This window comes from Podarcis cretensis (genome assembly GCF_951804945.1).
Source record: "Podarcis cretensis genome assembly, chromosome: 8".
Classification (NCBI taxonomy): domain Eukaryota; kingdom Metazoa; phylum Chordata; class Lepidosauria; order Squamata; family Lacertidae; genus Podarcis; species Podarcis cretensis.
In genome coordinates, this window is record NC_137177.1 from 85,863,311 (window position 1) to 85,885,931 (window position 22,621).

The 22,621-nt window shown below is 45.1% G+C and overlaps 1 protein-coding gene across 8 annotated transcripts in view; it reads left to right on the top strand.

Annotated features, from left to right (window-relative positions):
• The first annotated feature begins 10,412 nt into the window (after positions 1–10,412).
• ATXN2 (ataxin 2) overlaps positions 10,413–22,621 on the top strand; it is a 63,634-nt gene continuing 51,425 nt past the window's right edge. For 4 of the 8 annotated variants that reach the window (XM_079987430.1, XM_079987433.1, XM_079987428.1 and 1 more), the window contains exon 1: positions 10,414–10,858. In XM_079987430.1, coding sequence (XP_079843556.1) covers positions 10,509–10,858 — 350 coding nt within the window. In that variant the 5' untranslated portion in view covers positions 10,414–10,508. Of the gene's footprint in view, positions 10,859–22,621 lie in introns of all 8 variants that reach the window. The other 4 variants (XM_079987431.1, XM_079987432.1, XM_079987426.1 and 1 more) reach the window with 2 other exon arrangements.

Consider the following 22,621-nt stretch of genomic DNA (forward strand, 5'->3'; position numbering starts at 1 on the left):
AGGACAGAGCTGGGTGTGACTGCAGTGGTGCTCCCCACCAAAGTCCAAACCTCTTAACAATCTCATCCAGTTAGTCCACTGTGTATGTTGGAACACATGATAGCTATATACTAAAGGTAAAGGGACCCCTGACAGTTAAGTCCAGTCGTGGACGACTCTGGGGTTGCGGCGCTCATCTCGCTTTACTGGCCGAGGGAGGCAGACATTGGTCATGTGGCCAGCATGACTAAGCCGCTTCTGGCAAAACCAGAGCAGTGCACAGAAACGCCGTTTACCTTCCCGCCAGAGGGATATACCTATTTATCTACTTGCACTTTGACATGTTTTCAAACTGCTAGGTTGGCTGGAGCAGGGACCGAGCAACGGGAGCTCACCCCATCGTGGGGATTTGAACCGCCAACCACCTAATCGGCAAGCCCTAGGCTCAGTGGTTTAGACCGCAGCGCCACCCGCTGTATACTAGTTGCAGGTAACCACAAGTGCAGGGAGTGTGGTCTTGGCAAGGACTGATGGGAGTTGTAGTCCAGCACTATCTGAAGGGCACCATTTTCATTATCCCTGCTCTGTGCCGTGGTGACAAGCGGTCGCATAATGCTTTCACTGGCCCCTTCCATTTCAATGCCTTTGCACACCTTTAAAATTGATATACAGTGGTACCTCGGGTTAAGTACTTAATTCGTTCTGGAGGTCTGTTCTTAACCTGAAACTGTTCTTAACCTGAAGCACCGCTTTAGCTAATGGGGCCTCCTGCTGCTGCTGCGCCGCCAGTGCACAATTTCTGTTCTCATCCTGAAGCAAAGTTCTTAACCAGCGGTACTATTTCTTGGTTAGCGGAGTCTGTAACCTGAAGCGTATGTAACCCGAGGTACCACTGTACACATACAGTGGTACCTTGGTTCTCGAACATAATCTGTTCCGGAAGACCATTCGACTTCCGAAATGTTTGAAAACCGAAGCGCAAAGGGCTGGCTGCAAGTTCAGTTGAGAAAACGGAGAAAAATGAGGCATGTTTGAAAACGGAAACATTAATTCTGGGTTTTTGGCATTCAAAAACCAGAACGTTTGGCTTCCGAGACGCTCAAAAACCGAGGTACCACTGTATTAAAAAACTGGATACAACAGTACAAAATGGGTGCTGTGAGTTGATCCAGCACGTAGGCTGTGGTGGAAACCCTGGGTGGAATCTACACCCATATAAAAAATGTTATGAAAAGCGTTTTTTAAAATACATTGAATTTTCCATAAGGCTCGCCATTGCCATCTAGTCTCATATTGTATATTACACTTATAACACACAAAACATTTTATTTGCAGCTGTAGAGCTGAATCTCTGGTATTTCAGTAAATGGCATTGTGGGTGGGATGGGAGCAGAAGGTAGGTATGGATCTACTCTCAGAACTTTGGGGAATTTGCAGTAAATGCAAGGATTTCAGACATCCAATTGTTCCACAGTAGGAGCAGCACAATGGCTGCCTCTTATCCAAAGAACAGAAATGGTGGTAGCTTGGGGGTGAGCAGAACTAGATTTGTGTGTGAAAGACTGTGAGGTCAGGTTCATTCTGGTACAGTAGAACAAATTCCCGGTTTCAGAATTCATTCATTAGAAGCTCCTGTCATGTGCACCTGCTTCTGGTTGGTGGATCTCAGCGTTCTAGTAAAAACAATGGAGATCCTGCAAGCCTGAAGTCTGCCAGTCGTCGCACAAAAGCCCTTTCTATTGAAATGAAAGAAAGGATTGCTAAGAGCTGGAGACTTGCTGAAATGGCAAAACTGACCATGTGCCTTTAAGAACAAAAAGCCAATCCAACATTACTATACCACAACCAATACCCCCACAGCAAAGCCCAACAACTAACTTAGCTTTGGGGTCAGGGAGAGACCCAGAATAATTTTCATCATTCCTTTTTTTGGTCATTATTTATGTATTTATTTGATATGTATTCTTCCCTTCATCCGGATATCTCAGGGTGGTTCATAGCACTTCATTATTAATGGAAATATTTTGTTTAAAGATTAGAATGGGGACAAAAGCATGCAACAAACCTCTACCAAAAGTGTCTAGGATACAAGTTGCACATGAAATTTCACATATAGGATATTACTACTGCCTGTGTGAAGTACCATATTGGCCTGAATATAAGCCTCACTTTTTCCCCAAATTCCAACCGTGCAAAGTTAAAGTGCAGCTTAAATTTGCAACCTTACAAAAATTGGCTTTTATGATATTGCTGCTGAAACAGACATACGGTAAAACAGAACGAGTGTGAGTGCCTGCGGAATTTTAAGGGAGCGGCTTTTATTTTGGTATTGTCTCCCCCCCCCCCTTGAATTTTAAAGGTGCAGCTTATATTAGGGCCAATATGGTACATTGCAGAGTCTAAACTGCTATATAAATATTTTGCCTTGGAAGACTGTACTTCACAGCAACTTGCATTAGAAATAACTTTGGCAAGCCGTTTCAAGACACACACAGAAATAATAAGTACGGTAGAATTTCCTGGACCGAATGTTTTATAATGGCTTTTAACTGGCCACAAAACTACAAGTAGGCTAGAAAAGTCGTGAAGCTTTTCATGTCCCTGGTGAACATTCCGCGCGTGAACATTCCCCAAATGAAGAGAAAATGTTATTTCTTTTTGGGCTCATTTCAGTAGGCATCTTCTTTAGTTCCCCAGCCAACATGTCAAGTCAGGGCCAGTTTGAGAACTTTAGAGGCCACAAGCACTGAATATTGTGGTGCCCATGCACAATTCAAAACAAAAACAATGCTAAACTGCAATTATTATTTTTTTCCAAAATGACACAAAGCTCACATGCATGCTAAAATATACAAGCATGTATGTCATCTGATTCCCTCACATTATTTCAATCTACATTAGCTGGATGCCCCCCCCCCCCCCCGTTTAGGCGGGGAAAGGCACAGCAATAAATAGAGAACAGAAAAATGGGGAAGATGATTTAAAAAAAAAATCAAATGTCAAATTCCTTTAAGAAAAGTCTCATTTTTTTCTGGGTACCCCTGCTTTGTTGGTGCCTTAAGCACGACTACTGGGTGATCCAACATTGTGTCAACTCATCGTTCTTCAGGATGAGGAGGGAGAACAAAACCAGGAAAAAGCACCCTAAGTGCACAGGAAATGCAAATGGAAAAAGCTGTGAAATGTTGCAATGTTACTTGCACTGGAATCCATACTTCTCATTCTTCTAAGCCATGAGTACCCTCTTTTGCAGAATGTAAAGAAGTAGCACTGGAAATAGATATATGGATATTATTTTCCAGGAAACCTTTCTTTTAATGGATGCATCTCGAAGAATTTTGGAGTAACCATGACTACACCTCCTCCACCTTCCTTGTGTGTAAACGCTGCATTGTGTTCTCTTTCATGAATGTGCACAGAATGACCTTGCTTTAAATAGTCGCACATTCGGTACAAATCCTAAAAGGCGTGAGAGCTTTAAAAAGAAAGCAGAGAAACAGGTAATAGGGCTTTAGAGGGGACTCTGCACACCACCAATTAAAAATAAGAACATAATGGAGAGATGTGCTGAATCAGACCAAAGGGCACCCATCTAGCCAGGAATTCTATCCTATGAAGGGTGCCATAGCGCGATCTATCTTGGGACAGTCCTAGAACACCTGTTCCTTGGCTTGCAGGCCTTTCCCCACCTGGCCATGGAGGGCAGGACCCTGACTGACTTAACACAAAAGCTGACGCTGCTGAACAGATGCTTGGGTTGGGATACTGTTTAGAGGAAGGGACGCAGGTGACGCTGTGGGTTAAAGCCTCAGCGCCTAGGACTTGCCGATTGAAAGGTCGGCGGTTCGAATCCCTGCGGCGGGGTGCGCTCCCGCTGCTCGGTCCCAGCGCCTGCCAACCTAGCAGTTCGAAAGCACCTCCGGGTGCAAGTAGATAAATAGGGACCGCTTACCAGCGGGAAGGTAAACGGCGTTTCCGTGTGCGGCTCTGGCTCGCCAGAGCAGCGATGTCACGCTGGCCACGTGACCCGGAAGTGTCTCCGGACAGCGCTGGCCCCTGGCCTCTTAAGTGAGATGGGCGCACAACCCCAGAGTCTGTCAAGACTGGCCCGTACGGGCAGGGGTACCTTTACCTTTACCTTTACTGTTTAGAGGATGTTGCTGCTGTTTTTGATATTAATATTTTACATCTTTATTTCAAATTTTATTATGATTCATGTGGAAATTGTTTAATTTGTGTACTTTTTAATTTTTTATTTATTGCTTGTGACTACTTTTGCTATGTTTGTAATTATGTATTTCCCCCCATGCTGTAAATTTCCTTGAGCATGGTTCTAACTATGGTAAGAGGACACACAAGTCAAATTACGTATATAATATATGCATGTTCCTCAGCAACTGGTATTCCCTGACCACTGGTCCTGTTAGCTAGGGATGATGGGAATTGTAGTCCCAAACATCTGGAGGGCCAGAGTTTGCCTATGCCTGCTCTAATGCATGTTGGCTGGGAAGCAAGTCCCAGGTAAATGTGCATAGGATTGCAGCTGTTATTATACACTTTTACCCCACTTTTCTTCTACGACTGAAATAAAGGTGGTGTCTATCTGGGAGTTTCCTGGTCGTGTATGGACCATAACCAACGCTGCTTAGCTTCATCTGATTTTTGATGTCTTGGGGCCTAAGTGGTGCTTGGCTGTGGGGAAAGAAGTATATAACTCTGGCTTGCACTTGCGGGGGGGGGGGGTTGGCTGGTTTTGTTTTAATAACTGAAGAGGGAAGTAAGCAAGGCTGTGATTCCCAAACCATTTCCTGTGAGGTACGGAGTGGTGGTTCAGTTGCCACATCAATTGTTTTTCCTTTTAATATTAAAAAGGGTGAAGACTCTGCTGTAATTGTCTCATATTTAACAACCCTCAAGGAATTATCCCTCAGTTCTTTTGCTCATCCCATACAAAATGGCAAGAGTTCCTTTAGGTGAGGATTTACAATAGAATCATAGAATTGTAGAGTCGGAAGGAACAAGGACCATTTACTTTAGCCTCCTGCAATGCAGAAATCACAGCTTATGCATCCCTGGCAAATGGCCATCCAACTTTAGTTTAAAAACCTCTGATGTTGCTTTGGGTTGAAATGAATACGTTTATTTGGTATTTGTGGGAGGCTGGCCACCTGTGCCTTTCACAGCTGCAGTGACAGGCAGAAATCCAACAAGTGAAGCTCTTCCCCTCCAGTGTTGTAATTTGTCAAACAGTTTCAGGCGGAGAGCTCTAATGAGAATTTCTGATCTACCCTCGCAATGGTCAAGACAGAATAATGATTCCATTAATCTAGGGAGAAATGCCTGCCCTTGTGTGTGGATTCCACAGGCTGGAGTTTCCTTAGCACAGTGTTTCTCAGCCTGTGGGTCCCCAGATGTTGTTGGACTACAACTCCCATCATCCCTGAGCTCTGGCCCTGCTAGCTAGGGATGATGGGAATTGTAGTTCAACATCTGGGGACCCAAGGTTGAGAAAGACTGCAAGTTAGCATGTTCTAGTTGTGTTGGTGAGTGTGTAAGATGAACATTGAAGAGTTAGCAAGTAGCAGCATTTCTTCCAGATGAGATTCTCTAGTTATTCTGGTTTTTAAAACACAAATGATATTTTAACACGGAACCTGACTTAAACATGTCTTTGCTTTTTAAACAGTTGAGGCATAGGGGGGTGGAGAAGAAGAAAAGACACTATCATCTAGGTTGTCGGATCGAACAAAGGAAAATTGGCATTTCATTTACAATCACTGTACTATGCTGTTTTACCCAGATTCCCATTTTTTTTCTAATTTATCACCCTACTGGACTTGTTTATGAATAAAACCCCATGTATTTTATAGCATTAGTGTAACATTACAAGTTCTGATACATTTATGGTTTGAATACTGCATTTTTAATCTGCAAAAAAAGAAGAAAATAGCAGATAAAATATTATCTTCAAATATTATATTGAATACATTTTAACATATTCAAATATTGTAGTATTTTCAAAAACATAAAGCTTGACACCTTCAATTCACATATATATCTAGTAGTCACTGTCATGGTCATGATTGTGTGGGTTCTGACACCAATCCACACAGTTGCCCAAGCTGCTCCGTTCCTCAATTTCAGTCTGTTGAACAAACAATCCTCTGTAGTACCCTGGCATCCATTTCTTCTACATCCCAGTTTGTGATGACCAACCTCTCAGCTGAAAGGCTTTTCGTTGCCATCAATAGAGGCAACACTACGTTCTCTGGGACTTAATCTGTAGGTTGGGGTCAGCATTGCATTTTAATACATCAAGGGAGATTTCCAAACTTTTCATGTTGGTGACACACTTTTTAGACATGCATCATGACACAGTAATTCAGTTTTACTAGCAAACCGGAGGTTAAACTAACCCCTTTCCAGCCCTGGGAGCAGCTTGGAGAGCATTCATGTGACACACCTACACACTGCAGGCGACATGTGTCACGACATACAGTTTGGGAAGCTCTGCATTAAGGCTTGGTAGCTGGCTTAACCAGTGCTGGGAGACTCCTGGGAACTTGGTGCCAACAGTGTGACGCGGCAGCTAAAAAAGCCAATGCAATTCTGGGCTGCATCAATAGGAGTATAGCATCTAGATCAAGGGAAGTAATAGTGCCACTGTATTCTGCTCTGGTCAGACCTCACCTGGAGTACTGTGTCCAGTTCTGGGCACCACAGTTCAAGAAGGACACTGACAAACTGGAACGTGTCCAGAGGAGGGCAACCAAAATGGTCAAAGGCCTGGAAACGATGCCTTATGAGGAACGGCTAAGGGAGCTGGGCATGTTTAGCCTGGAGAAGAGGAGGTTAAGGGGTGATATGATAGCCATGTTCAAATATATAAAAGGATGTCACATAGAGGAGTGAGAAAGGTTGTTTTCTGCTGCTCCAGAGAAGCAGACACAGAGCAATGGATCCAAACTACAAGAAAGAAGATTCCACCTAAACATTAGGAAGAACTTCCTGACAGGAAGAGCTGTTCGACAGTGGAATTTGCTGCCAAGGAGTGTGGTGGAGTCTCCTTCTTTGGAGGTCTTTAAGCAGAGGCTTGACAACCATATGTCAGGAGTGCTCTGATGGTGTTTCCTGCTTGGCAGGGGGTTGGACTCGATGGCCCTTGTGGTCTCTTCCAACTCTATGATTCTATGATTTATTTATTTACTCTTGCATTTATCTCTCACTGTTCTTCCAAGGAGCTCAAGGTGGTGTACACGGCTCTGCTCTAAACCACAAGAACCATGTGAAGCAGGCTAGGCAGAGACTGCTCCAGTGTCACCCAAAGGACCTTCACGGCTGAATCTGCAAGGTCTTAGTCCAACACTGCACTACACTGGTTCTCTTGGAGGCGGCTGATGGTTCTACATCTCCTGCATTGCTCTTTCCTATACTACCTTTTAAATCTACATTTGCAAAGTTAACATGAAGGTGGTGTAGTGATCAGAGTATATGACAAGGACCGGGGAGACCCAGGTTCAAATTCTCATTCACCTGTGGAACTCAGGGGTCAGCAACCTTTTTCAGCTGTGGGCTGGTCCACCAGACCATGTGGGGGGCTGGACTATATTTTTTGGGGGGGAATGAATGAATCCCAAGCCCCACAAATAACTCAGAGATGCATTTTAAATAAAAGCACACATTCTACTCATGTAAAAACACCAGGCAGGCCCCACAAATAACCCAGAGATGCATTTTAAATAAAAGGACACATTCTACTCATGTAAAAACACGCTGGTTCCCGGACCGTCTGTGGGCTGGATTGAAAAGGCGATTGGGCCGCATCTGGCCCCCGGGCCTCAGGTTGCCTACCCCTAATGAAGCTCAATAGGTGATCTAGGACCAGTCACCAACTGTCTGCCTAACCTACCGTACTTCACAAGAATAAAATGGGGAGGGAAAGAGGACCATATGCCTCGATATGGCATTTCTTCCATTCTGGCACAGATTTGGGGAGGCAATTCACATATTGTTCTGTTGCTTTGACATGCTTTCTCCCCAGACTCCTCTTGGCTTATAAACTACAGTGGTGCCCCGCAAGACGAATGCCTCGCAAGACGGAAAACCCGCTAGACGAAAGGGTTTTCCGTTTTGGAGGTGCTTCGCAAAACGAATTTTCCTATGGGCTTGCTTCGCAAGACGAAAATGTCTTGCAAGTTCCTGCGGTTCCCCCCCCCCCTTTTCGCCCCCTTTTTCTAAGCAGCTAAGCCGCTTATCAGCTGATCCGCTAAGCCGCTAATAGCGCTAATCCGCTAATGGGCTTGCTTCGCAAGACGAAAAAACCGCAAGACGAAGAGACTCGCGGAACGGATTCTTTTCGTCTTGCGAGGCACCACTGTATTTGTACTAATCAGTTTCTCCTCCTCTTTCCCTTCAGCTACGCAAAGCAGCCACTGGCTCCATCACCAACCTGAAAATATATTTGATGGGTGTGAGATCAGATTTCAACAGACATAGATGTATTTTCTAATGTATTTTTTAAAAAAGAAAGAACAATATCTGCAGAAAATTATTTATTAATGTTGAAAGCACAGATACTGCTGTCATTCATCTACATATCATTTCCTATAGTGGAAAGATGGATTTCGTGGGTGACGTAATGCTCCTTTTAAAAAAGAGCTTTCCAGGCTGTAACAAAAACTTAAAATTCCACTGCTGAGAGGTTTTATTGCCATCAAGCAGCATATGGATTTCGTCAAATAAAATGAGAAATTAATTAAAACAACAACAACACTGTTCTTATCATCCCCTGCCAGCATGACCAATAGTTAGGGCTGAAGGGAGCTGGAGTCCAGCGACGCTGTTGCAATGGTAAAACGGGAGGGGAAGAATTCCAAACGCAATGGTACATAAATATTTGTGTGTCTGTGTAAATTTATGTTTATGTGCACGCACACACAGAATACAGTAAGCGACATGCAGTCAAATATTAGAAGGGCTGCTTAAAAAGCATGGCTACAAGTGTGGCAGATGAAAATGATGGACTTTGCGGAACTGGAGAAGCTGACGGGAAAAATCTGAAACCAGCATGATCAAATATTCCAAAAAGACTGGAGTAGATTTATTCATTATTTGAAAGATCATTGTAAGCAATTAACAACACTAGTAGGGTTATCTGAAGACTTGTAATGATTTTTTTTTTTTAAACCTTTCTATACTTACTTAAATTTTGAGGTATTTAGTACAGAGTTATCGTAGAACTGGAAAATATATAAAATGCTTAAAAATAAAGGTTAGTTTTGAAAGCCAAGATGTGGGAGGGAAGGAAGTCGATAGGCTCTAAAGAGCCAAAGAGGATAATAATGATGTGATTATATACCTTGGAAGAGTGGCAGATGCAAGTAATGGACTACATGGAATTGGCGGAAATGACTGGCAGAATCCGAGACCAGGGAGAAGAGTCGGTGGAAGAAGATTGGAAGAAATTTAAAATCTATTTACAGAAACACTGTAAAATTATTGAATGTTAATGACGGAATGAAACGAAGTGGTTCTAGCAATAAGGCAAACTAAGAATATGCAAGAATGGATTGATATTAGATGAAAATATGAAATTATAATACGTGAGGATAAACAATTAAGGGTCAATTAAGAGGGTATGGATTTGCTGAACAAATTTTTAAATGGAATACAAAAAACGGAGGTGTGAGGAAGTCATGAAAATAAGTTAATGAGTGATAAGATATTAGAAAGAGGGATTTTTATTATTATTTTTTCTTTGTTAAACTTTGGTTTTTGTCTGTGTGTTTTTCGTTTACTTTTTTGCAACTCTTTTTCTTGTTAAAAATTTAATAAATATTATTTTTTTAAAAAAAATAATAATAATGATGTGATTATATATGTTCGAATGGGAAAGTCATAAAAATTATTTAAAAAAAAATAAAAAGCGCGGCTGCAGAGGTTGGGTCGGTGGGTGGGTGGGTGGGTGTGCGCGCGTGGAAGAGGGGCCACGAGCGGCTCTTAAGCGCGGTCCGACAATCGAGAGGAGAGGAGAAAGCGCCACTCTGCGCGTGGTCAGGGCCCCCCCCCCTCGAACGACCCCCTTCCCTTTGGGGGCGGAAATATCCCGGGAGGGGGGGGCTAATCCCGAGCTTTCTCCCCTCAGGGCCTTTCCCTCCGCGAAAGACGCCTGAGGGGAGAAGACGAGCCCCTCCCTCGCCGTCCTCCGGCCGGGCGCCGCTTCTCCCCCCCCCCACCCCACCCCCGCTACGTACCGCCGAGTTGGGCCCCGCCCTGCCGCCTCCCCGGTGCCGCCGCTTTCCTCACGGGCCTTCACCCTCAGCGTCGGTGGGCCGGCCGGCTTGTCTCCTCCTCCTCCTCCTCCTCCTCCTCCTCGCGCCCCACCTCCTGAGGAGGCGGCCTCAGCCGCCGCCGCCGCCGTCGTGAGGGGCGGAAGGAGCCTCCGCCGCGAGCACGGACGAGCGTGCGCGCGCGCGCTCCGCCCGTCCCTCCCCCTCTCCCTCCTTTCGCCTGCCTCCCTCAGCTCAGCCATGTCCCTCAAGCCATCGCCTCAGCCTTCGCCCGCCGCCGCCGCCGCCGCCGCTGTAACAGCAGCAGCAGCCGTGGGAGCGCCGCCGCAGCCGCCTCAGCAGCAGCAGCAGACCACGGCCTCCACCACGACGACGACGACGACCGCGACGACGAGCCAGCCGGCGGCGCCGCCGCCGCTGCCGCCACCGCCCCAGGGGCCGGCCCAGTCGGCCGGCAGCAGCAGCAGCAGCAGCAGCAGCCGCAAGCCCCTCGGTAGCGGAGGTGGGAATAGCAGCAGCGGCGGAGCAGGCCCCGGCCCCGGCGGGATCCCGGCTGGAGGAAGCGTCGGAGGCAGGCAGAATCTGGGCAGGTGAGTCGAGGGGCGAGAGGGAGCGGGGCGGGGGGGGCGCCAGGCCTAGCGGGTTTGACGGGCGGGCCTCGCCTGCTTCCCTGCCGGCCTCTTCCGCGGCTACCTGGGCGCTGCAGGGTGGGGAATAGGGTTGGCCATGCCCGGTCGCGGCGGGTGGAAGGCCTCGGGTGGCAAGGCGCCTGACGGGATAATAAATAATATTTATTTTTTTGGGGGGGGGACAGACCTCCGCTTTAGGCCTCTCCCCTCCCACCCCCGTTTCATCCCCAATAGATTCGGCGCCGGGCCTCGTGCATCAATGAGCCCATAATGAACAGCGATCGTAATAAGCAGGAGCCGGGAGGACGTGTGGTGGATGCGGCCTCGGAAGGGCTGCGATCCTGCGGCCGCTCGCTTTGGGGGAGGGAAGCGGGACGCAGGCTTGCTTGGGAGTAAGGGAAGGGGAAAGGGAAAAGGGGTCGCGCGGTGGGATTCCCCTGCCGGGCGCTTTGCTGGCTGGTTTCTCCTTGAGGAGGGCAGACCCAGTAACAGCCATGGAGGCATATGCTGTGCAAATATTTGTTCAGGAGGAATATTGCCGCCTTTTGTGTGGGTCTGTGTGCCGCGGAGAGAGGCCTATCTAGATGGTTGCGATTGCGGCGTTGATACCATTCTGATTAACCTGCCTTCTTCCCGTAAAAGGACCCGAGGCAAATAAATGTTACGACTGATGATTTGGGGAGAGAGGGGCTGGGGCCGCCGAGAGACTAGGTGGAAATGTAAAGGGGCCGCGTTGCCTTGAAATAAAGAGAAGATTCCCCCTCCCTTCCCACCGCTGGTCGTTGTAGAAATAATGGCTAAAGAGTGTCTCTTTTCCTCCCAAGTTCTCCTCTAAAAAAAACCTGCATAATTGCATAACAGGGTTGGGGGGAGCATGCGAAGATAGAGGCAAGGGTGGCATTGTTTGAAGGGAGCACTTGTCATAGGGGAGGGGGGCAATGGAGGTTGCCCGCTTTGGAAGTGGGGGAGAGAATGGGAAGGTTTTGGTGAGTGGCATCACTTTCCTTTGCATTGTATTGAGGGGGAGGTGTTACCTGGAATCTTAAGAATGGGGGGGGGGGTACGTAATCATTCAATGGCTGACTTTGACCTGGAAGAAATTGTATTTTAGGGGTGGGAGGAGAAAAGGGGATTCCACGTTCCGCATCCCCTCAGGAAAGGAAATGGGGGGCCTCCCCCTCCCCACTTCAGCTGGCCCAATGTTGTGTGTGTGATGGGAGTTACCAGGCGCAGCAACTGGCATTGCCCTGGGAAGGGGGGTGGCATAATGCCTTTCGTGGAGGGTGACAGGGGCAGGAAAGGCAGCTTGGCCTCCATGTTGGGCAGAGGCTTGAGGAGAGAGAATACCGCATAATAGTATTTTGGAGAGGGGGTGAAGGAGGAGAAGCAAGCTGGGATAGATCTTCTGCTCACACTGCCGTGGGGAGGCAGAAGGCATTTCCAAGCTTTGGGCATTGCTGTGGGGTGGTGGTGGAGAATAGGGAAGGACAACCCTGGTAGGAGCCCTCCAGATTTTGCGGGAAAGCATTTTTTGGCAAAGGGAGGGAGGGAGCAAGAATTGCCGGGGAAGGCATGCATACACGGGCGCTGCAACCAGCGAGCTGTGACAGTAGAAGGCCTCTCCTCCCCTCCCCAAGGCCGAAGCTGCAGCAAAGGCTGGCCGGGCCTGGAAAGGACGTTGGTGCTGTCGTAAGTGTCACTCCAGGGTCTAGGCCTTTGGAGTTGATCGTTCCCTTGTGTATGTGTGAGAGGGGAGATGATTAGCAGACGTGTGTGTTGGGGTGCCTGCCCTTCAAGACTCGCAGGCAGGAAACTCAGCCTGGGCAGAGGGCACCTGGTTTGCTGCGAGGCAGGCCCCTGCCAGTCGGCCTTACCCGTTACTGCAGCCTTGAGTGCAGAGAGTGACCATTTTATATCGCAGTTGAGGTTCTCCCCCAGCTCCACCCCCCAAATGATCCTGCCAAGCCTCATTGCCCAAACCAGGGGGGCCTTCCCTTTAAAACAGGCCTCTTGGAAAGGGAAGAGAAAGGTGATTCAGGAATGTGTGGGACTAGATTTCCCCTCCAGCTGCGATAAGAAGTATTTTTCTGTTATGATTTTCAATACCATTGCTAATCTGTTCAGAGCAGCGGAGTTTTTATACAAACTGATCCAAAACATTGATGATTCTTACAGTATTAAAATTATGCAATATAAGGTGCATAGACAGTAATGTGCATTTGTCATATTGAATCGTGTGCCTGCAGGAAGCAATATAACTTCGGGCTAAGCAACTTGCTGTGCTGTCCCTGGAACAATGTATAAACAGAACTTGTGTTGTTGCCAAGATGTGTTTAATACCCTTAAAAGTACTGGCTTCCCCACTTCTTTTTGCATGTTTTATTTACCCAACTACAACTATCTGATATCAAAAGAACAGTCACTTAGAAGAAGGACCAACAGAAGTAGCTCAGACTTGCTTCCAAGTAAAGCTGCTGAGAGTTCTAATCAGTGGGATATTTATTTATTTATTAAATTTCTATATCGCCCTTAACCCACAGGTCTCAGCGTGGTTCGCAATATAAAAACACAAAATACATGATAACAACAAGAACGTAGATCAAACCAACAAACCAGTAACACCCTTCCCCCTCTTTCTATCCTCTTGCAATTTAGACATTTCTTTGAAAACTTGCTTCTATATTCATGAAAGCCAGAGCCTTCAGTTGTGCAGAAGTACATCAGATACTTAGATCAATAGCAAGAAGGCTGAACTGTGAACCAGGAAGTCCCCAATTCAAATGTTGCTTCTGGTGGCCTTTGGCAAACTTCTTTCTCTTTCTCTCACTCCACCCTGTCTGTAATAGGAGGATAATAATATTGGTTGTAAGTATTCCCAAGATATTGACAAGTACTTTAGAGAGTTCAAAGTACTTTAGAGAGTTCATGTTTTAGATCAGGGGCATGGGTGCATAGTCTGATATCCAGGACTGCATTTTGCCACACAAACTTTTTGCAGACTATATAAACCTGATACAACCAGCATATCAGCATATCTTGTACAGCTGGTGCATAACATACAAAACTCACAGAGATGTAGCATTGAAATGTACAGTGCCTCCCTTTCTCTTTTCTGTATGAGTGAAAAATTACTGCACATAGTGGATGTCAATAGTGCAATTCTCCAGAACTTACTCTACTTCTTAGATGGGAGACTTGGGGCGGGGGGGGGGGAATAAATAGGAATATTCTTGGAAAGGGCATAAGGCAGGACCTGTTTGATGTTGTCACCCACCAGTGTTTGAAATCCCCTCAGCGCATTTTGCGACTGGTATGGGTCCAGTTGTGAGGACATGGAGATCTCTAGATACCAGGTTGGTGACTGACATCTCCATTTGGCTGACCCTCCAGATTGCTTAAGCAGGTAAGCTGAAGAGCTTCTTCACTGCATTTATATCCCACCCTTTTCTTCAAGGAGTACATGGTTTTCCCCCCTCCTCAGTTAATCCCTCCAGTGACCCTTTGAGGTAGGTTCAGAGGCTGTGACTGGCCCAAGGTCACCCAGTGAGCTTTATGATTGAGTGGGGATTTGAATCCTGATTTCACAGGTCCTAATCCAACACTCTAACCACATCAGCACACTGGCTTCCTGGAGTATTTATTCTATGGGGCAAATATATAGATTAAGTAGGTACCTAAATATGGGGAAAGCAAAATGTAACTTAGGGAAGGATCTGAAATATTTTGAATTATGGTTTATTCTAGATTCCTTTATTTGATGTTTTACTGTGTTGTAAACCACTTTGAGATTTTTTCCCCTTCAAAATATAAAGCAGTATAGAAGAGAAATGAATAACAACAACAAAATTTCATTAAAATGTGCCTACACATTCTGTTGTGGTGAGTATAGGCCAGTTTTAAGGTGCCATTTGGCTATTAGCTTACATATCTGAGTTTCTAACACTGGTCACCCCTTTTGAAATGTGATATCTGTGAGTATAGCTATTAATTCTAATATTAAGCGAGATTTCAACAGAAATAGCTTATTTTTCTTTCACCTACTTACCTCTTCAGTGTGCTGAAATTATTTTTAATAATTTGAATTTTCATTGGTTGTGCTCTGTCTCAGGATAATGCTTTTATGTGGAAAAGCAAAATCTACAGATTGAAAGAGTTGTTTATGAGTCAGTTGGAAATGTTGCATGTACTGAGGATTAAAGCACCTGTTTAGAATCTAATTTGGGTTTCTAAAATGGGCTTGTGTTCTTGTACCTCTGTGTGGGGACCTTACTGGATGCTGATAATTCTGGCATGCCCCTATTCTGATACCATGTTTCTTTTAAATATGAGAATAGTGACTACTGCTTTTTAGTTTTTGAATGCCTTTTATTACTCTTTATGCTACAATACTAGTTTATTGTACAATAGAATCCTGCTGAAGTGAAATGTCCTGCTGCTGTCTGTTTTGAAGTTGTTTTTTGTATTCAAAATGTGAATGAATATTCCATTTTTATCCAGTGGAGATAAATTCTGAAGGAAATAGGTATGTACATCTGCTTTTTTGGCAGAGAACAGGAATGCCTGCTGTGTTCAACCAAAAAGGTTGAACACAGCCAAAAAGGAGAAAATATTGTAGCGGATTAGAGGATTTCCTGGTATCAGTATTAATCATTTTGGATATGTGTATTAATATTAGCAGACGGACCCTGAGAGCTGCTATAGACACACCCAAGCATTTGTGTGTGACTGTTGCTGTTGTTGTTGTTATATTAAATTTCTATTAATGCCCTTCCTTCGAGAATCACAGGCTGGTTTACAATATAAAAACACAGTAATATACAACACAGTTACAAATACAAAACATACCAAACCCCCTCAGTTTAAAAGGTCGTATATTCTTTAATTAGCCAAAAGCCTGGGACGAGAGGGATACATTTGCCTGACACCTAAATATATGTAATAAAGGTGTCAGGTGAGCCTCCCTGGGGAGAGCAGTCCACGAGTGAGGAACCACCGCGGAAAATTGCCCTCCAGACCCCTCATGGAGGAGGCACATGAAGAAGGGCCTCAGATGATGATCACAGGCTCTGTGACAGTTCATGTGGGGAGAGGCAGTCCTTGAGGTATTGTAGTCCTGAGCCATTTAAGGCTTTATAGGTCAAAACTAGCACTTCGAATTGGGCCAGGAAACTAATTGTCAGCCAGGGTAGTTGGGCCAGGATTGGAATTATATACTCTAGCCGTCAAACCATAACTCTTCCCCTGTCCCTGGTTATGAAGCAAGTCCTCGTACTGTTTCACAAACTGCTTTTGAACGCCCCCCGCCAATCAGTTGCAAAAGAGGTTGGACATAAGTACATAGTACCATTGGGTATGTGGATGTCAATAAACCATGGTTTTCCAGGACTGAGCAGCATGCTAGTGCATACTGCTTCATCATTCCTGCCCTACTTCTCTCCTTAGGCTGGTGGGGACAACAAACCATGAGCCTTGGTTTGTTGCCATATCTAAACTAGGAACATGGTTTATCTCTGACAAATCACAATCAGCAACAAACTATAGGAATATAGGAAGCTGTCTTAAACGGAGTCAAATGATTGGTCCATCTAGCTCAGTATTGGCCACAGCTCTCTCAAGATTTCAGACACAGGGTCTTTCCCAAACCTATGTTGAGTTGTAACCTTTGGCAAGCAGAGCACATGGTCTAGCAGTGGTGTCCAAACTTTTTTAGAGAGCGCCAGATTTGATGAAGTGAAGCGCCGTGAGGGCTGACCAAAGTTGTTAACCTTTTTTTAGGATTGAAGTTGTTGAGTTTTTTATGGTTTTGCCCCAAAGTTGTTGAGCTTTTTAAGGGTTGAAGTTGTTGAGGTTTTTATTAGGATTTTACCCCAGGAAATAAACTGCCACAGGGGCCGGATTAAGCTGACCGGTGTGCCGGATTAGGCCCCCGATATGGACTTTGGACATGTCTGGTCTAAGGTCATTCCGAAATACATAGACCTTGTTCACAAATAACAAAAAGAGATGGTCAATGGCTTATTTGGACCAAAAAGCATTCTAGTGTTCACTGCCCAATTGCTCCCACTTTGCTGCTTCCCCTTATGTGCGTAGGAACAATTTACAGTGGTACACTGGTGCCCCGCAAGACGAACGCCTCGCAAGACGGAAAACGCGCTAGACGAAAGGGTTTTCCGTTTTGGAGGCGCTTCGCTAAACAAATTTCTCTATGGGGTTGCTTCGCAAGATGAAGAAATCTTGCGAGTTCCCGCGGGTTTTTTCGCTCCCCCCCCCTTTCCTAAGCCGCTAAGCCGCTTATCAGCTGTTCCGCTGATAAGCCGCCTCTCAGCTGATCGCTAAAAGCCGCTAGACTGCTAATGCCGCTAAGCCGTCAATGGGCTTGCTTCGCAAGACGAAAAAACCGCTAGACGAAGAGAATCGCGGAACGGATTAATTTCGTCTTGCGAGGCACCACTGTACCTCGGGTTAAGTACTTAATTCGTCCTGGAGGTTCATTCTTAACCTGGAACTGTTCTTAACCTAAAGCACCAATTTAGCTAATGGGGCCTCCTGCTGCCGCCGCGCCGCCGGAGCACGATTTCTGTTCTCATCGTGAAGCAAAGTTCTTAACCTAAAGCACTATTTCTGGGTTAGCGGAGTCTGTAACCTGAAGCCTATGTAACCTGAAGCATATGTAACCTGAGGTACTACTGTACCATGAAGCTTGGTGTCTATTGGTTCTTTAATAGCCTATATGAATTTTTAATACACCAACCTAAAGGTGTGTTTGGTTTGCAATTCTAAGAGCCCAGCCCAGGGGTGGGAGGAGGAGTCCAGCTACCTGGAATTGCCCCCATCCTTTCAAATATCATTTGAACAAATGTATTTGCTTTCTCTCTGAATCCATAACCTTCATGAGGGTATATTGTGTCTTTTGGATTGGGGCTGTTTGCTTGTCTGAGCTGTTTAGAGGCTTGATTGTGCATTTGTGAGTGTGGCCATGTGGTGTGCTAGAGGAAGTGATTTGGGGGAAGGTGTTAGCAGTCAGCAGCAGTTCCAGAATCATAGGCTTGGAAGGTACTCTTATCTAGGGCTAGGCCAACCCCCCCCCCCCGCAATGCAGGAATCACAGTCAAAATGAACAGTACATGTAAACAGGGGTGTTTAGCAGGGGAGTTTGAGCTGGAGGCCCAGAGTGCTGTCTTACGGTGTGTGTAGGACCAAGAGATATGGAAGCAAAGGAGCGGTTGCAGGGACCTGTGACACCTGTGCCGTGTTTGTTTCCTGCTTGAGAATGTGCAAAACTACACCTGCAGCACAGTGATCGAAATTAACTGGTTTCCAGTCTTCTTCTTTTTTGAGACTCAGCACCAGCTACCTAGTGAACAAACTGAGATTTCTAGTTCTATGATTTGCAACTGAGAGCCTTCCTTTTTTGCAGGCTTCTCATGAAGACTTTTGATGTGCTAAGCAAACTGTGAAGAAGCTCTTTCACACATTTAAATGGATTGCTTTTCTCTTGTGGTTGCAAACAAATGGATTGCAGGACATGGGGCAGCAGGGGAGAGCTAGCTGTTTTGCTTCTGATCACACAGAAGATAGTCACTTTGGAGAAACAGAACTGCTGTGTGGGAAACACCCTTTAAAGTCGACCATATTCTATAAAATAGATTTTTTTTTAGAAACAGAAGAAAGCTGGAGCGGAATTGTATGATCTTTTAAGTGCAAGGGATGTCAGTATGACCTATCAACATTTTATAATTCGAAGCACAAGTGTTCGAAATTAGCCAGGCTCATTTTGCACCTGACTATTGGCCACTTGAGACCAAGTGAAGATGCCTGGGCACCCCTAATACCTCCACCATCTGGAGGTGTATGCCTGGGGATCATTGGGCCCTTGACTGTTTTCACACATGAATACCTCATCCTGTAGAATTCTATCAATTATATTTAATCTGCGCAATCGGAATGAATTTCTGGAACTAAAATGCTTTTTCTTTGCAGCCTGAGCAGGAGCAGTGAACAACATTATAATTGTTGTAGCTTGTTTTCACTTACCCTACCCCCACTGCTGTCTCATGGAAGATAGAGCAAGCTTGTTTTCTCCTACTCTGGAGGTTAGGACCCAAACCCATGGATTCAAGTTACTGGAAGGGAGTGTCCAGCTCAACACCAGGAAGGATTTTCTGAGCTGTTTGACAGTGGAGCAGACTCCCTTGGAACGTGGTGGTCTCTCCTTCATTCACTAAGCAGAGGTTGTAAGGCCAACTGTCTTGGGTGCTTTAGTTGAGATTCTAGCATTGCAAGGGGGTTACGCTAGATGATGCTTTGAGTCTCTTCCAACTCCACAATTCTGTGATTATCCTATATATTTGAAATCAAAGATGGAGTTGGTGTTTCTCTTCTTGCAATCATTAACTAAGCTTGATATCTTTGCCCTGCTCTTTTGGAAAGTCAGGGAAATGTGCTCTTTCTAACTGTTCCTGAAATGATGAAGTGACCTTGAGAATCTCTTCCTGCCCCAGCCAGTTGCTAATTAGTATCTTTACAGCAACGTCTTGAGACTGATACATGCGGAGTACAAATGAGCTACTGCCGACAAGGTGGTAGAATCCCCCACCTCACTGCCCCAGTAAGGGGCATGGGAAGCCAGTGAGTTTGTTCTGAGTAGTGTGGAAAGTGCAACTGTTATTTTTGTACAGTGGTACTTCTGGTTAGGGACGCAGGTGGCGCTGTGGGTTAAAGCCTCAGCGCCTAGGGCTTGCCGATCGAAAGGTCGGCGGTTCGAATCCCTGCGGCGGGGTGCGCTCCCGCTGCTCGGTCCCAGCGCCTGCCAACCTAGCAGTTCGAAAGCACCTCCGGGTGCAAGTAGATAAATAGGGACCGCTTACCAGCCGGAAGGTAAACGGCGTTTCCGTGTACGGCTCTGGCTCTGGCCAGAGCAGCGATGTCACGCTGGCCACGTGACCCGGAAGTGTCTTCGGACAGCGCTGGCCCCTGGCCTCTTAAGTGAGATGGGCGCACAACCCCAGAGTCTGTCAAGACTGGCCCGTACGGGCAGGGGTACCTTTACCTTTACCTTTACTTCTGGTTAAGAACTTAATTCATTCTGGAGGTCCGTTCTTAACCCGAAACTGTTCTTAACCTGCAGCAGCAGCAGGAGGCCCCATTAGCTAAAGTGGTGCTTCAGGTTAAGAACAATTTCAGGTTAAGAACGCACCTACTGAACGAATTAAGTTCTTAACCCGAGGTACCACTGTACAGAAACAATTGTGTAAATGTAATCTAAAGGACTGCTTAACTCTAGAAGAATACTTAACGGAAAACTTAATCTGAAGAAGTGTGCATGCACACGAAAGCTCATACCAAGAACTAACTTAGTTGGTCTTTAAGGTGCTACTGGAAGGAATTTTTTTATTTTGTTTTGACTATGGCAGACCAACACGGCTACCTATCTGTAACTTAACCAAAAAAAGATTGCAGAAGGGTAGTCATGTTTTTACTAAAAGAAATCATTAAGGAGCTTGTGGCATCTTAAAAGACTTAGGGATTTACCAAAGCATACATTTTTGTAGATGGGATTTCATTTCATTATATGCATGAGGTTTATCTTCAGTTGAAATGTAAATATACATATGGGCGGCAGTGGTAAACATTGAGGGGAAATGTCATGAACTGCAAAAAATGCAGTCTGTGACAATTCAGTTGTACTTTAAATATATACAAAATAAACAGAGTTGACCACAGCAGCAGTAATGAGTGATAACGTAATCACCAAACAAACAAAAACCTGGGACGTTTGCATTTATTTATTTATTTATTTATTGGAGGGAAATTGCATTCTGCTTTTTACAGAAGAAACATAAACAGATTACAAAAACTTAATACATGACAATAAAAGCAGTTCATATCAAGGTAAAAACATATCAAGATAGTTAAAATACCTTTCATGCAATAAAAACAGGATGCAAACAGAATTCAAGCTTTAAGAAGCTCACCTGAAACCAATCAAAACCTCTCTAGGAAAGAAGTTCTGCAACTACTGCAGAAAACACCCCCTGTTGTGCCCCAGCTAATTGTGCTTCTGAAAGTGATGAGATGCATTGCACGGTCACTGATGCTTAATGCATCGGGTAGGAAGAGTTGTGTGGCAGGAGGTAGCCCACCAGAACTCCTTGACAGTATGCAGCTTCATAGGTGAGTAATGATTGATAACAGCTATAGCAATCCTTGATCATTGGGGGGGGGGGGTGTTTCCCAAGTGTCTTTGTAATCTTATTTAGGAATTGATACCCCTTTTAAAAAAGCACCCACGCCAGGCCAACAAACTGCTTTGTTGCAAATATACTTTAGAAAACATCTGAAGGCAACATCTGAAGTTCAGGAAAGTTTTTAATGTCTAGTGTTTTATTGTTTTATATATTTTGCTGGAAGCCTCCCAGAGTGGCTGGGGAAGCCCAGCCAGATGGGTGGGGTATAAACAATAATATTAATATTTATCTGATGTTGGTCCTTTATTCTTTTCAGTCCCTATTTGAACATAAAAAGCCAGTCACTTTGTACCTATCTGCTGAACTCAATAGGATGTGCAAACCAAGTTTAATGAAGGAGGTAATGATTGACAGTCATGGAAACGTTTTCTAGGACTATTTTGAGGAAAACTGTGGTTGTTGGAGCATAGAGCCATTTATCAGGACAGCTTCACCGTTTATAGAGTTTTTGCTTTCTGTTCACTTGTATGTTTGGCATTAGCTGCATTCAGACAATCATAAGCCAAGATAGACTAGGAAATTTCTAATTACCGTATTTTTCGCTCTATAAGCCGCACCAGACCATAAGATGCACCTAGCTTTTGGAGGAGGAAAACAAGAAAAAAAATATTCTGAATCTCAGAAGCCAGAACAGCAAGAGGGATCTCTGCACAGTGAAAGCAGCAATCCCTCTTGCTGTTCTGGCTTCTGGGATAGCTGTGCAGCCTGCATTTGCTCCATAAGACGCACACACATTTCCCCTTACTTTTTAGGAGGGGAAAAAGTGAGTCTTATAGAGCAAAAAATACGGTAATAAGTGAATATATGAACAAGCTTTTTACTCACTCAAATATGTTTGTTTAGAACTAGGAAACTATAGATTTGGAACAAGACAGGATCCTAAACCATAGTATGTTGTCTTTGTATGTCTTGGCTGATGTAGTGTGTTGATGGATGTGGTGTTTAGATATGGGAAAATCCCCACTCAAGATTTTGGAGAGCTGTGGATAATCCTGAGCATCTCTAGGTAGAGCTGGGAATGTCCCTTGCCTGAAAACCTGGAAAGCTGTTGCTAGTCAGTGAACAATACAGTGGTACCTCGGTTTAAGAACTGTCCAGTTTAAGAACGATTTGGTTTACAGACTCCGCAAAACTGGAAATAGTGTATTGGTTTGAGAACGTTACCTTGGTCTAAGAACGGAAGCCACACGGTGGAAGGGCACCGGTGGCGGGAGGCCTCATTAGGGAAAGCGCGCCTCGGTTTTGGTTTAAGAACGGACTTCCGGAACGGATTAAGTTCGTAAACCGAGGTACCACTGTATTGAGCTAGATAATGTCCCACCACCTTTCACCCTTCAGAATTGTCATAATGGTGATGATCCTCAGAGCTCCTTGAAAGAAGGGGTTGTGCATGAGATTATTGATTTGCCCCCATGTTCTACATAATACTACACAAACACTTTAAAGTATGATAATCAGAACTGGTTCCAAAATGAGT